The sequence below is a fragment of the Pogona vitticeps genome, chromosome 1, assembly GCF_051106095.1.
Source record: "Pogona vitticeps strain Pit_001003342236 chromosome 1, PviZW2.1, whole genome shotgun sequence".
Taxonomy (NCBI): domain Eukaryota; kingdom Metazoa; phylum Chordata; class Lepidosauria; order Squamata; family Agamidae; genus Pogona; species Pogona vitticeps.
The window spans coordinates 237,131,878-237,145,278 of NC_135783.1; the positions used below are offsets into that span (position 1 = coordinate 237,131,878).

Genomic DNA, 13,401 nt, shown 5'->3' on the forward strand with positions numbered 1-13,401 from the left:
TCCAGGTCATCCCCTAGTTTGCCTAGTGGTAGCTCTGGCCCTGCCTACGTTCTGATGTATAATCTATGTTATCACTTAAGTGAGGAATATAACTAGAAATGCAAAGTACAGCTTCATTAAGTATGACTGCTGACGTATCTAGTTTATTACTCTGATTTTGATATTATGGACTATGTGGAACTGCCAAATGAATATGCCAGGAATACTTGGCAAACTGCATTTTGTTTGAACAAAAACATTTCCTTAAAGACCAATAATATTATTGCCTTCAAGAACTTAATTGACAGGAAAAAATTGCCAGATCACAGAGTCATATAAAATGTATTTTTCTTTGTGAAAGGTAACCCTAAATGGCAGAAAAGACATAGAAGTTACAAAGCTCTACATCAGCCATTCTCAATGGGGGCCATAGAGTGGAAACAATCCTTCACACACCACCTTTTATAACGTATACAATCCTGATTCGGTCTGTATTTCTTTCATATTGTGTTTATTATAGTCATGTTCCCCCCCCAAAAAAAAAGGTTGAGAGTGGCTGCTCTGCATGATCCAAAACTCTGCCTTATCAAGATTTCTGATCACTAGGAGTTTGTGCCTTTGTTCACCCACTTGCACATCCATTCCATTGAAAATCTTTTCCACCTAAATAGAACTTAAGGCAGCCATGAAGTAGTTAACTACTTCATCAACTAAAGATGAGCCATTTATACCCTTCTATACCTCAGCTAGATTTGATAGGTCTCCAGCTTTAGTATTAACACTGAGGTTTTGGGGAATGGGATGCCTTTGACCAGGAGCCCTGCTCCTCAAATGCTCATTGAATACTTAAGGAATCAAAGAGAGGGAAATGGCTAGCTGGTTGAATTCACGAAACATGAACTTTTAGTTGAAACCATGACAGTGCAGATATTTAGCATCTAGCCCCAGGCCAGTGTGGGTATCATCGACATGACTAGATGGTGTAATCCTCCATGTGCTTCATGTATCTTCTGAGCACAAGAGGAAGTACAGGAGAAAGGAATTCCCCAAATGAGGCATAGTGATTGGGAAGCTACCACTGTTCTACAGTGGGGTCTCTACTTAAGAACGTCTCTACTTAAGAACAATCCAACTTAAGAACAGCTCCATTTGCTAAATTTTGCTTCTACTTTAGAACAGAAATCCAAGATAAGAACAGGAAAAAAAAACCTTTCCTGCTCTTTTTTTAAGGTCATCTTAGGTTAAAAATATTCTCCCCCTAGTGGTAGAGTACGTATTAACCAGCTTTGAATTAGTTCCTATGGGAACTAATGCTTCAATGTACGAACGCACCTCTACATAACAAAAAAAAACAAACAAACAAAAAAAAAAACAGCCAGAACGGATTAATTGGTTTTCAGTCCATTCCTATGGGAAATTTTGCTTCAACTTAAGAACGTTTCAACTTAAGAACACCATTCCAAAACAGATTAAGTTCTTAAGTAGAGGTTCCACTGTAGTTTCTATGGACAGAAAAGAGCAGATACAGATTAAATGGTTTTCAATGCATTCCTATGGGAAATGCAGATTCAACTTAAGAACTTTTCAACTTGAGAACCACCTTCCAATACGGATTAAGTTCTTAAGTAGAAACCCCACTGTAATTTAATCACAGCTCAAAGTCAAGGCTAGAGCCTGTGTGTGCTTAGCCTTTCTTGTTATGCAGTGTTTTGCAAAGGTAAAATAATTGGTTCTCTTCAAGGTTTACTCTAAGGCGTGTGCCTACATATCCCTCCATGCAGCTTTCTTCCTCCTTTGCACAGTGATTGTTTTCAGCCCCTTTGGTTCCAGTCACGATGGAACCCCATGCCCGGGGGAGGGCGAGTTGCACACACAGTCATGCAGGGGCGAATTATTGTGTGCAAGAGGTGGAGCTCTGCCCAACAGGGATGAAAATCAGAGAGTATGTTGGTTCTCTTAGTTTACTTTCTTCCTTTGCTCTCAAGTGTGTATTTATTTCGTGTGAAAGAAACTGCCGCCAATTTGTTGGCTTGGGCTTCTCTCTGTCCTGGGTACACTTCAGGTTGATTTGAGCTTACTTTCAGCCTAATGTGTTGTGTGTAATAAAATAAGTATTCTGGATTTCTCTATGATATCTTTAAGTACAGTGTATTGTAACTATAAACATTGTATATAAAACTTATTATTTTCTGGAATAAATGTGAAATTCCCTTCCTGATAAAGAAATATAAAGAGAATGCATCCATGATGTAGGTCACAAGCATAAATAGGACAGAAGGGAGAGCAAATTGAGTATATATGCTCATATATATAAGCTCATATGAGAGTGTAATCAGATAATATAAGGTATTACCAACTTTTCATGACTAAGCAGGTTCTGGTTGGGTCAGTTGGTGGGTGGGTGGGGTAATTGCTGGAATGAAAATTTCACACTAATAATCATTGTATATTTCACCATACAATGTCACTAGATAAATTTGCTTTCCCCTTCCTTCCCCTATGAACTATCTTACTATCCTCATGCCCTAGTTATTTTAGTTGTTTCTCTATTTTCCTAGGCTTCAAATTGTATATGACTATAGGGGCATATAAAACTGAGTAGAAAATGTGCTCTTAGTTCCAAATGGTAAATATACTGTTATGGATAGAAACAGAGTGCCTATTATTCTATTGTGTAAAATTGAAAAAAAAATGTATACAGGCAGGGTTGCGAAACATGAATATATATGGAGTTGTAAAAATAAAGGCTGAAGTCAGTCAGATCTCTAAAATAGATATTATAATATTCTCTACATGGGGCTACTCTTGAAGTCAGTATAGAAACTTCAACAGGTCCAAATACAGCTGCCAGATCAGAGGTACCAGCAGATATGAACATATATCCTTTGTTGGTTCACTCCTAGCTTCTGTGCCCAATTCAAGGTCTTGATAGTTTAGGACCTTCATACCAGTCAAAATGTCATCCCATGAAGCAGCTACCCAAACCATCCATTCGTTCTAGCCCTTGATGGTAAAACGGAATCAGACTTTCTCTGTTATAGCCCCTTTCCTCTGGAACAAGCTTCCAACAGAGGTTCATCAGGTGCCATCCCCTCTTAGTTTTTAGGAAATTAGTAAAAGCATAACTATGTAACAAGCCTATTCAGACCTGGGGGAAGTTAAACTAATGTGGAGGATATATCAGGAGTCTCCTACCAACTCTCCTCAGACTGAAAAAGCTACTTGGATGAGTAGTGAAACATTTCAACCTAATAAGAAAGAGGTCCTGTTGCCATGACTCAACTTCCAGATAACCTCACCTGGATGATGGAGAATCTGCAGGGAGACTGCAAGGAATACTTCTAAAATCTGTCGATGACACAAAATTAGGTGGAATAGCTAATACCTGGGAAGATAAGAACAAAATTCAAAAAGATGTTGATAGACTTGAGCACTGGGCTGAAAACAACAGAATGCAATTTAACAGGGAGAAGTGCAAATTCCTGCACCTAAGGGGTTGAAAAACCAAATGCACAGGTACAAGATGGGGGATACTTGGCTCACTAATACTATGAGAGAGCGGTTATTGGAATTGTTGTGGATCACAAGTTAAATATGAACCAATAGTGTGATGTGTCTAGAAAAAAAGGCAAATGCTATCTAAGGATGCATTCACAAAAGTATAGTCTCCAAATCCCATGAGGTTTAGTCCTCTATTCAACACTGGTTAGGTCGCATTGTGTCCAGTGTCCACCACACTTTAAGAAGAATGCAAACAAACTGGAACAAGTTCAGGTGAGAGCAACAAGGATGAACAGGGGACTGGAAACTAAGCCCTATGAGGAAAGATTGAAAGAACTTGGCATGTTTAGCCTTGAGAAAAGACGACTGAGGAGATATAATAGCACTTCCCAATAATCTCAGAGTGTAGGACATGTAATAATATCACGTTACAGGAAGCCAGATTTCAGATGAAGATCAGGAAAAGCTTCTTAACTGTTAGAGCAGTACAACAATGGGACAAATTACCTTGGGAGGTGGTCACTCCAGAAGCATTCAAAAGAAAATTAGATGACCATCTGTCAGCTCTGCTTTGATTTGGATTCCTGCATTAAGCAATGGATTGGACTCGATGGCCTTATAGGCTCCTTCCAACTCAATTATTCTATGATTTTAGGATTCTAAATTGGTCTTTTTTTCCTATTCCTTTTGCTACTCTAATTTTGAATGTTAATCTTGCACTGAGTGCAACTGACTATACCTGACTCATCCAAATATCAAACCATCCAAAATCCGAATGTTTCCATTTTTGATAAATTTCCAACCTTGCAGTGGGTAATAACATTGCAATCAGTTCTTTCTGCAATAACAAACTGTTATTATGTATAAAATGAATAAATATAGAAGCTGACTACAATATTCTATTCCCTGACTAGTTGTCTCATTTAGAATTCAGACAACAGTCTTCTGATATTATACAACAGGAGGGCACTCCATCCATAGATGAATAAATGAGCCATACTGACCGCATCCCCTCCAACAAATATGCATCATTTAGCAAGGGTTAAATATGACAGGTGTACTATTTTTAATGCATCTTCGCAGAAACTGGTTTAAAAAGTAAACACTGACAAAATCCTTTCCCAAATGGAATGCAGTATTGAAGAATTACGATCTACTGTTTTTAATCCTTTTACTTTTCTATATATGTATTCCAATAGCCATTGATAAATTTGTGATGCTTGTCTCCTAGATGTATTGACAGATGAAACACATCATTGTTCATGTGGTGTTAGTGTTCTTTGTTGCCCCTGTGTATGCATTATATGCTTAAGAAAACTTCACACCTTCAACTCGTGATATCAAGTATGATTGTAGCCTTGAAGTATTATCTGGAGGGCATCACTACTGAATGGTGATCTCTTGTAGAAGGATTTTGCAGTCTAAAGACATCATGTGATCTCCAGATTTTATACTGGTTGATCTTCTCTTGAGAATAGAATTATGAATGGTTCAGGAATGGACGAAGAGGAAAGGGAAGTGAAGCCAGTAGTTTGACCTAGTGCTTCTGCACGTTATATGCAACATCTAGGGAGGGATTTTCTACCTCAATAATATCAGACTGAAATGGTGAAAGAGAATATTGTATCTGATTTGGATCTCCACTTGCCATCTCAACCCATGGTGTTGAATTATTATCTCTAATTATTGGGACTAATTGCTTTAATGGAAAAGCTTGAAAGTAAAATTTCATATTAGCGACTGCCAGTCCCCCTCTATTAAATAATGGCATATTTTAATAATAGTCAGAACCCTACTGGTGTTTGCACAATTTGCTGTGGCTAATTGTGGCTAATATGTGAGGTGCATTTTGGTTGTACAATTCACTGTTTGACTAGGCACACTCCATCACCTCACCAACTAGCTGCAGTTAGTTACAGCAGGTGATGTAATGCTACTAGATTTTGGTAAATGATCATTCATTGACTCTTAGGTTTACAGATGTTTGATGAAAATGATAGTAATGCCTTAAAAATTATACACTTGCTTTATAGAGTCTGGATTGAAACACTGTTAGAGGTTGCCTGCTGTGCTGGGTGGCCTGTTGACATGATCATGACACTGATATCAGCCACTGACTATATGTCATTCCATGTGAAATGATAGAAGATGTAAACTCCTCTCAGTCTCAGTTTCATTGCCTTCCTATGAATCTCACAAGCCTTTTTTTCCTGTTCTTTTATCAAGTTGTAAGATTGGGGTGGGTGGGTGTGATTTTTCCTGCATGGAAAAATTCATGCACATTTTAAATGCCTTGTCCTAATGAGCATCTACAGTATGTTTACACATTTTATCTAATTTGTGCATTCCCCCTCCTTGGCTACAGCATGTTTTTACATTTTGTTTTCCCTAATTGTGCCCAAGGTTTATCAATTTGAATTTTAAAAAATTGTATGCATGCTGATGTGTTTGTTTGTTTTAAAGATTTCAGTTTCTCGAAACACTCCATAAGCCTCAAAAAGAGGTGAAGGTCTTGCAGTATAATCCAAGGTCTGGGAAAAGACCATTGAACCCCCCAAAATTTCTCCATCCCTGGAAATGAAATAGAGCAGCATTTCACTTTTAACTTCCATTTTTAACATGAATGCTTCAAAGTCTGATAGCAATTAGTTAGCTTATCGTCTGAAAAAAAGGAGTCAGTATTCATTCCTTTAAGTCAACATAGAAATTACTTGATTGTCATTATAATATATAACTATACAAGGTATTGTAACATGGAAAATCAGATGATGCTTATTTTCAAAGAATCAGGTGGACAAGTAAGATAAGGCCTAGTTTTCCCTTCTTTATTCTGCTAATAAACATAACTATAATCTATTTCATTGACAGTAAGGATACTAGTGGTGATATGGGTACAGTGATGGACTAGGATTCAGGGGGCCTGGGTTCAAATCCCCGTTCAGTGATGGAAAATCATGATTTTGTCATGTGGAACTGCTAAAGCCACTCCTTAACTTTCTCACTTACCATGAAAGACCTATTAGGGTCAGTATAAGTCGGTTCTGAGTTAACAGCTTATAACAGAAAATAATTTGGTGGTTGGTTTTGATAGATGGCTCTACTGCTTTTTAAAAACTCTTCTGGTTTTAAAATGTGCAAGAGCCCATATAAAATATTTCCCCTGCCCATTTCCCCTAAGGGTACTACAGCTCCTCTTTGGGAAAACTGCCCACTGTACAATTAATAAAGCCTCTGCTCACGGCCTGAAGTGGATCCCTATGGGCTCAGTTCAAGGTTAACTCAGTTTTTTATACTTCTAAAGTCAGTAAACTGAGTACTTGATCATGGGGGGGGGGTACATAATTGTAAACTGCCCAGAGAGTGCTTTAATTGCTATGGAGTGGTTTATAAGCAGCATATTTTGCTTTGATCTCCCTAATTCCCTCTTCCCACATCTGCACGCTCCTATTCCAGCTTGACCCGAGGCCATCCATAGCTTCTCCTTATATATGGGTTGAAAAGTTAATGTGGAAATTAGTGATTAATGCAGGAATTGGAACAGACATGTAGACAGTGAAACAGGTAGGGAATTGTGTTTATTAGTTAGTTTTGATTATGATCCCACTGCTTCCTTCCTTTCCGTCTGTGAACTCTCCTTCGCTTCACTGTAACCTCACAACAGATCTGTGAGGTCAATCAGGCTGAAGGGGAGCAGCAGGTCCAAGGTCACCCACTGAATTTCACAGCTCAGAAGGGACAAGAAATTAGATTTCCCAAATCCCAGGCAAGCATTCTAAGCTTTACACTGCATGGTCTGTCACTGATTCTTACATTTCTCTTCTGGTTTCATCAAATCCTTCACATGAACTCCCCTGATTTCAGCACTGTGATAAATCAATTTAATCCTCTGATTTAATCCTGTGATTATATTATGCAATCATTCCCGCTGATCCTCCTCCCAAGTCCAGAAGCTACTCCCTTTTGTTCTTCTGTTCTATGTCTGCAATGCTTCCCCCTAGTATGTGTATAGTTTAATGAAAGTTTATCTTAGTACATTTAAGGGATTAAAGACCTAGCTAAGGAAAATAGAACAATTAGTCTGGTAATTAAAAATATAACTGGTGAAGGAAACTTTTTTCCCCAGTAATTCAGCAGTATAATTGATATTGATTGCCCTGGTTTGTTAGAAAGCCAGAATGGAATCCCGTCGCTATAAGTTGAGGTAGCAAAGCGTGTGAAACAAGGAATAATGAATCTCAGAAAAACTACTGGACTCTAGATCAGCCTTCCTTTGAGAACAAAAAGCACACACAGAAAGAAACCAAGCACAGAGGGACTGGCAGGGGTTAAAAGAGATCGAAGCAACTCACACAGTGTCAGATCACATAGGATGTGACTGCACAGTAGCAAATGCACACTTGGTTCCACTATGATCTGCATTTTTGTTTCCAAAAATCAGGTTTCCATGGGTGAAATTGATTTAGCTATCCAGACATCAAACAACTCGCAGGAATCGGCAGAGGCAGAGAGCTGTGTTTGCACAGCAGAAGCTGCCTTCAAAAGGATGCTAATTGTCAATTTCCATCTGTTTCTAAAATTTACTTTTCTTGAGGTGATCTAGTGAACCAATATTCCAGAATTGCCTTGAAATCTTTTTTTTTTAAAACAAAGTAACAACATTCTGCGGACAACAAGAACTCATTTATTTATTTATTGAATTTATATCCTGCACCATCTGGCAACCAGGCCACTCTGGGCGGCTAACAGCAGTATTAGGAACAATAATAAAACACGATAAAAATGAATTAATACATAATAAATAGAGAAATTAAAACAGATGGCAATAAAGGTGGTAAAAAGGGTGATGGAGAGGATGGCAAAAAGAATGGTAAAAAGGGGGGGGGGGTGAGATCTTAGTGCTCTGGGGAAGCCTGGAGGAAGAGCCAGGTCTTCAGTGCTCTTTTGAACCTATCCAGCGAGGGTGCCAGACAAATCTCAATAGGCAGGTTATTCCATATGTGGGGGGTGACTGCCAAGAAGGCCCAGTCTCTTGTTCTTTCCCTCTGGGCCTCCTTGGGGGTCAAGGCCCTCAAATGCCCTGCCTATGAAGAATGGGTATTATGGACAGATCTGGCTGGGAGCAGACATTCTAATAGATACTAAGGTCCTAAACTGATTAGAGTTTTGAATGTTATCATCATAACCTTGAAGTCGATGTGGAAACGAACCAGTAACCAATGAAGGGCGGTCAGAGCGAGGGACATGTGCTGGAATTTCTTCACTCCAGTTATTAATCTGGCCGCTGAAATCTGGGCCAGTTGAAGTCTCCTCATCAGCCTCAAGAGTAGCTCCACGTAGAGAGCACTGCAGTAGTCCATTCTGGAGATTACAAGGGCATGAATCAGAGTCATGAGTGCCCCCACATCTAGATAGGACAATCCTCCAAAGATGGAAATGAGCTGCCCAGACCACAGATGCCACCTGGGTTTCCATGGTGAGATCCACGCAGATGCCCAAGCTGTGAACCTCACTCTTCATTGGAAAAGTCATGCCCCCAAAGGAGAGGGAGTTTCCCAATCCACTGACGCCGGGGCTGCCCACGTGCAAGATTTCCATCTTGTCTGGATTCAACCTCAGTCCATTTGCCCTCATCCACTACAGAGTGGTCCCCAAGCAGCGTTCAAGGGTCAGAACAGCATCCACTGCAGTAGGAAAAAAGGAGAGGTAGAGCTGGGTGTCATCAGTGTACCAACGACACAGGGCCCCACAACTCCAGGTGACCTCACCCAGTGGTCTCATATAGATATTAAATAGCATTGGTGAGATGATTGACCCCTGCGGAACCCCACAGTTGAGCATCCACGGGGTGGAAGTCATCTCGCCAAGCTGCTCTTTCTGGAGACGGTCCTTCAAGAAGGAATGGAGCCATGCCAAAGCAAGACCACAGATTCCTAACTCAGAGAGCCACCCCAGGAAGATACCGTGGTCAACGGTATCAAAGACTGCTGAGATATCAAGGAGGACCAACAAGGACATATTGCCCCTGTCGGCCTCCCTCAGGAGGTCATCCTGCAGGGTGACCAATGCTGTTTCTGTACCATGCCATGGCCTGAAGCCCAACTGGAATGGATCAAGGGCATCGGTTTCCTCCAGGAGGGCCTGGAGCTGATTGGCCACCACCCTCTTGACCACTTTACTCACGAAAGAAACATGGGTGACAGGCCTATAATTCCCAATTTCGTCAGCCGCCAAATTAGGTTTTTTTCTAATGGGCCTAATGAGTGTCTCCTTGAGGGCCGGGGGGGCCATGCCCTCTTGGAGAAACCCATTAATTATTGTGGTGGCCCATTCTGTTCCTTTCAACTCAGTTGAAGGGAAAAGACAGATTTGTGAGTGCCCCTTTGCCTTCAGATCACACTGGGCAGAAAGCAACTTCAACCCAATCGGAGCATATGTAGTCCAGGCTAGGAGTGCTTAATCTATGATAGAGATTGATAACTACATTCCAGAGTAGCCTCTTTTCTCCCCTACAGTGCAACTCTGGTTGTGCAATGGTTAGGACCTCTTATTACACTTATGTGTCTTGTGCTTCTGTGAAAAGGGTGATGGGTCTTTCTTTCTCCTCCTCCACCTGTGGCTGTTGCAAAAAGAGGGATAGCAGTCTCTCCTTGCTCCCCTTCCTGAGAATGGAATGAATGTTTTTGTAGCAGTATTCCAAGCACCTGGTAACCTAGGGCTGGTGGCTTTCCCAAAGGCCCTGTTATCCCTACAAAAGAACAATCTCTATAGATGCCATGTAAGGAGGCTAGAGAGGAACTCAGGTTGGGGAAATGAAAATGTTAAATTTGAATGTAGAATTTTCAGAGGGAAAAAAATTAAAATGTCCTTAATATTGCTCGTAATTACAGGCTTGATTTCTACTTGAACATGGGACTTTGACTATTCTGCCCCTAGTATCTTCCAGAACATGAGTGTATTTTATAATCAAGCTTCAAGCATGGGTGGCAATGCAAAAGTTTTCCTCTGGTGTGTCATCCTTGATGATGGAGAGCATAATAATCAGATAATATCTTTATTCTGTTGGTTTTGGGGTCTGTCTCGGTTTTTTTTTAAAGTAAAAATAAAGAGGAACTGGCACCATGAACTGCACATGCACAAGCCAGATCTTTTGTTTTGTTTTCCCTTTTATTTTCAGACTAAGTGTTAAATTTGTTTCTTCTCCCAAAGCTCAGTTTTGGAGGCATCCCAGTTCCAGGAAAACCAGGAACTTTTCTGAAGAAAAATTTCCATGGGTGCATTGAGAACCTTTATTACAATGGAGTCAATATCATCGATCTGGCAAAAAGGCGGAAGCCACAAATCTACATTGTGGTAAGCCCGCACTCCCTCTTTCCTTCACGGACTTGTTCTTTTTCTTGATATTGTTGCTGTTGACAGATACTACTCACCCTCCAGGCGAAAAGCTCTTCCATTAGACAAGTCAGGCACATAATCGTTCTCTTTAAAGAATATTCTTCAAGGCTAAAAGGCACTGAAAAATGCAGGTGTATCTTTGAGAGCTACAGGGTTTGTGCTTAAAATAGGCCGTAGAAAGAAGGAACTGAAGAGAGTTGACATAGAGGGGAAATATTTAAACTCATTATGAATGTAAAAAGCCCAAACTCTGGAACACACATTGAAGAAGAATATTCAGATCCATGGAGGTCGATTCCCTACCCCCCAGAAGTGGCTGGTCCACTCATAGTTCACAGCGCAGCTCCGTTGTTATTGTTGCACCAATTGTAAAAGGAACCCAGCTGGCTCTTCCCCGCCTCCCTGTGCAGTCAATCACTGCAACACAGAGGCAGGTTGAGGAGTATCTCAGCTCAGCCAATGAGTGGTTGGCTTCATGGGGAGGTGGGAAGATCCATCTGGGCTCCTTCCACGATTGGTTTGACAATGATGATAACAGAGCCAAGAGAATGGTCAGTTCTGTGGGGGAAGGGCATGGGCCTCTGTGGCATCTGTGGTGCTGCTATTTGTATTTGTATCCCCAGGGTACAAATATGAATGACCCATGTCTAGTGTAGACTTAATTCTCATCTGCTTTGGTTTATACTGTTGTTGTTAAACCCAAAATTACCTATCTAAATAACAAGCTATATAATGGTTCAAAATTCTTAAAGAAATTCAATATTGCACTGTTTCTTATGGCAGGCTTGTGGCATGCATTACTTATTACTTCATTGGTAGGAAACTCATGAAACTGTTGACTTTGGAGAACCATTGACATATCCATTCCCTAGTACATTAGGAAAGAACAATTCCTACTAGAAGGTGCATATTTGTATTTTTGGAATACTATTCCCAGAATTCTCTAGGCAGGATAGCCCCTGGATATTCACCACCCCTATCAGGATATGAGTCCAGATGCAACGTTTGTGAAGTCACCATTTTGAAGTTGGAAATGCTTTGGCTACTTTGCAGTTTGAACTTTCTCAGTGTGAAAACTGAATGCAACATAATGCAAGAGAGAGTCCTATTATTGTTTGGTTGACATCATGAAAAAAGGGGGGGAAATTTGTGTATGTAATCAGAAAAATAGGCACACAGGCCTGGAAGGATTCCAGTACCATCAAACTTCCTGTGAAGAACAAGGTTATGCTTCTACCGGATTGTGTGTATCTATTTTGGCCTGATTCAACCATTCTGCTTCTATTAATAGCAGATTTTTAAAGGGAGGGAACAAGGACAAGCACCCTAACCCCACTGCTCTTACTGCTGTCCCCTTCCTCTTCCATGGGAAGCAGAGATACCTTTTGAGCAAGAATCTTTTCTATTCATGTAGATTCTCCAGCTGATGACAACCCTGGTTTTCCAGATTCCTACAGTATGTGGAAATCCTCCACAAACAGATGAGCATCCCACTGCAAGCGTGTGGCTATAACTTGTGAAAGTTCTGTGTCCACATTCTTTCCACTTGTATTTTAAACATTCCACAGATTACAATGCTACATTTTTTAAAAAAATAACTTTTAAACTGTCTGGTTTTTAGAAATGTGCCCCTTTGTGATTACTGTAAGAGTAACGTTTTAAATTACTTAGTGCTATGTTACTTCTTTGGATACTTCTAAAATATTAATTAAATAACTTGCTAGCTAGATAGCTTAGGTATATGGCTGCAGAGCCACAGTTTGGGATTTTGATTCCCCTCTCTGCCTCCTGGGAGAAAAGCCAGCCTATGTGGCCTTTGGCCAGCTTCACAGTCCCTGGGAACCCTCAAAAGAAGGAAATAATAAGCTACATTTGTGTTTTCTCTACCTAGGAAATCCTGAAAAGGGTTGTCATAAGTCAGAATCAACTTGACAGCATACAATTATTATTATTATAATTAAACCATTAATTTAAGAAAATACATTTTAAAAAGAAAAGTTACCCAAAACAACTCCAGGGCAATGTTACAGGAGTACAACATTTAGAAAAATTGTAACCTATTGCTTTAAAATGGCCGAATTCTTGTGCAGCTGATGCAAGGCTGATGATGTCATCAACTGTGGCCTTTTAGAGCTAATTAAAAGTTTCCACCTCCCCTCCACCACTTCCAAGCCTCCCTAAGGATACCTTTCATCCTGAGGAAGACTTTGGGGCTCTGGGCATAGGAGTCTTTAATCATCATTGGCAGTCCCAGTTTCTGGAGAGAGGAATTAGAACCTTTTAATTAGCAATAAAACGCCACTGATGATGACATAATCAACCATACATGAGCAGAGCTGTACCACTAGGGTGGCTAGTTCCAGGGCCAGAAAACAGAGGCTTCAGGGGAAGTAGGTTTTTCTGGTGGCAGTGTGGCACACACCCTTCAATTTATCTGTTGGTTATTCCTAGATTGTGTTTTATGAAGAAGCTAGTTAACATTAGTGGATGTCTTCTCACAGCTTTCTCCCTGCTGTCTCTTCAAAAATG

The 13,401-nt window shown here is 40.3% G+C and overlaps 1 protein-coding gene across 1 annotated transcript in view; it reads left to right on the forward strand.

Moving 5' to 3' along the window:
* CNTNAP5 (contactin associated protein family member 5) overlaps window positions 1-13,401 on the forward strand; it is a 491,198-nt gene that overhangs the window by 227,478 nt on the left and 250,319 nt on the right. Inside the window, exon 7 of the mRNA XM_020805439.3 lies at window positions 10,687-10,830. Within this exon, the coding sequence (XP_020661098.3) occupies window positions 10,687-10,830 (144 nt within the window). The remainder of the gene's footprint in view (window positions 1-10,686; window positions 10,831-13,401) is intronic.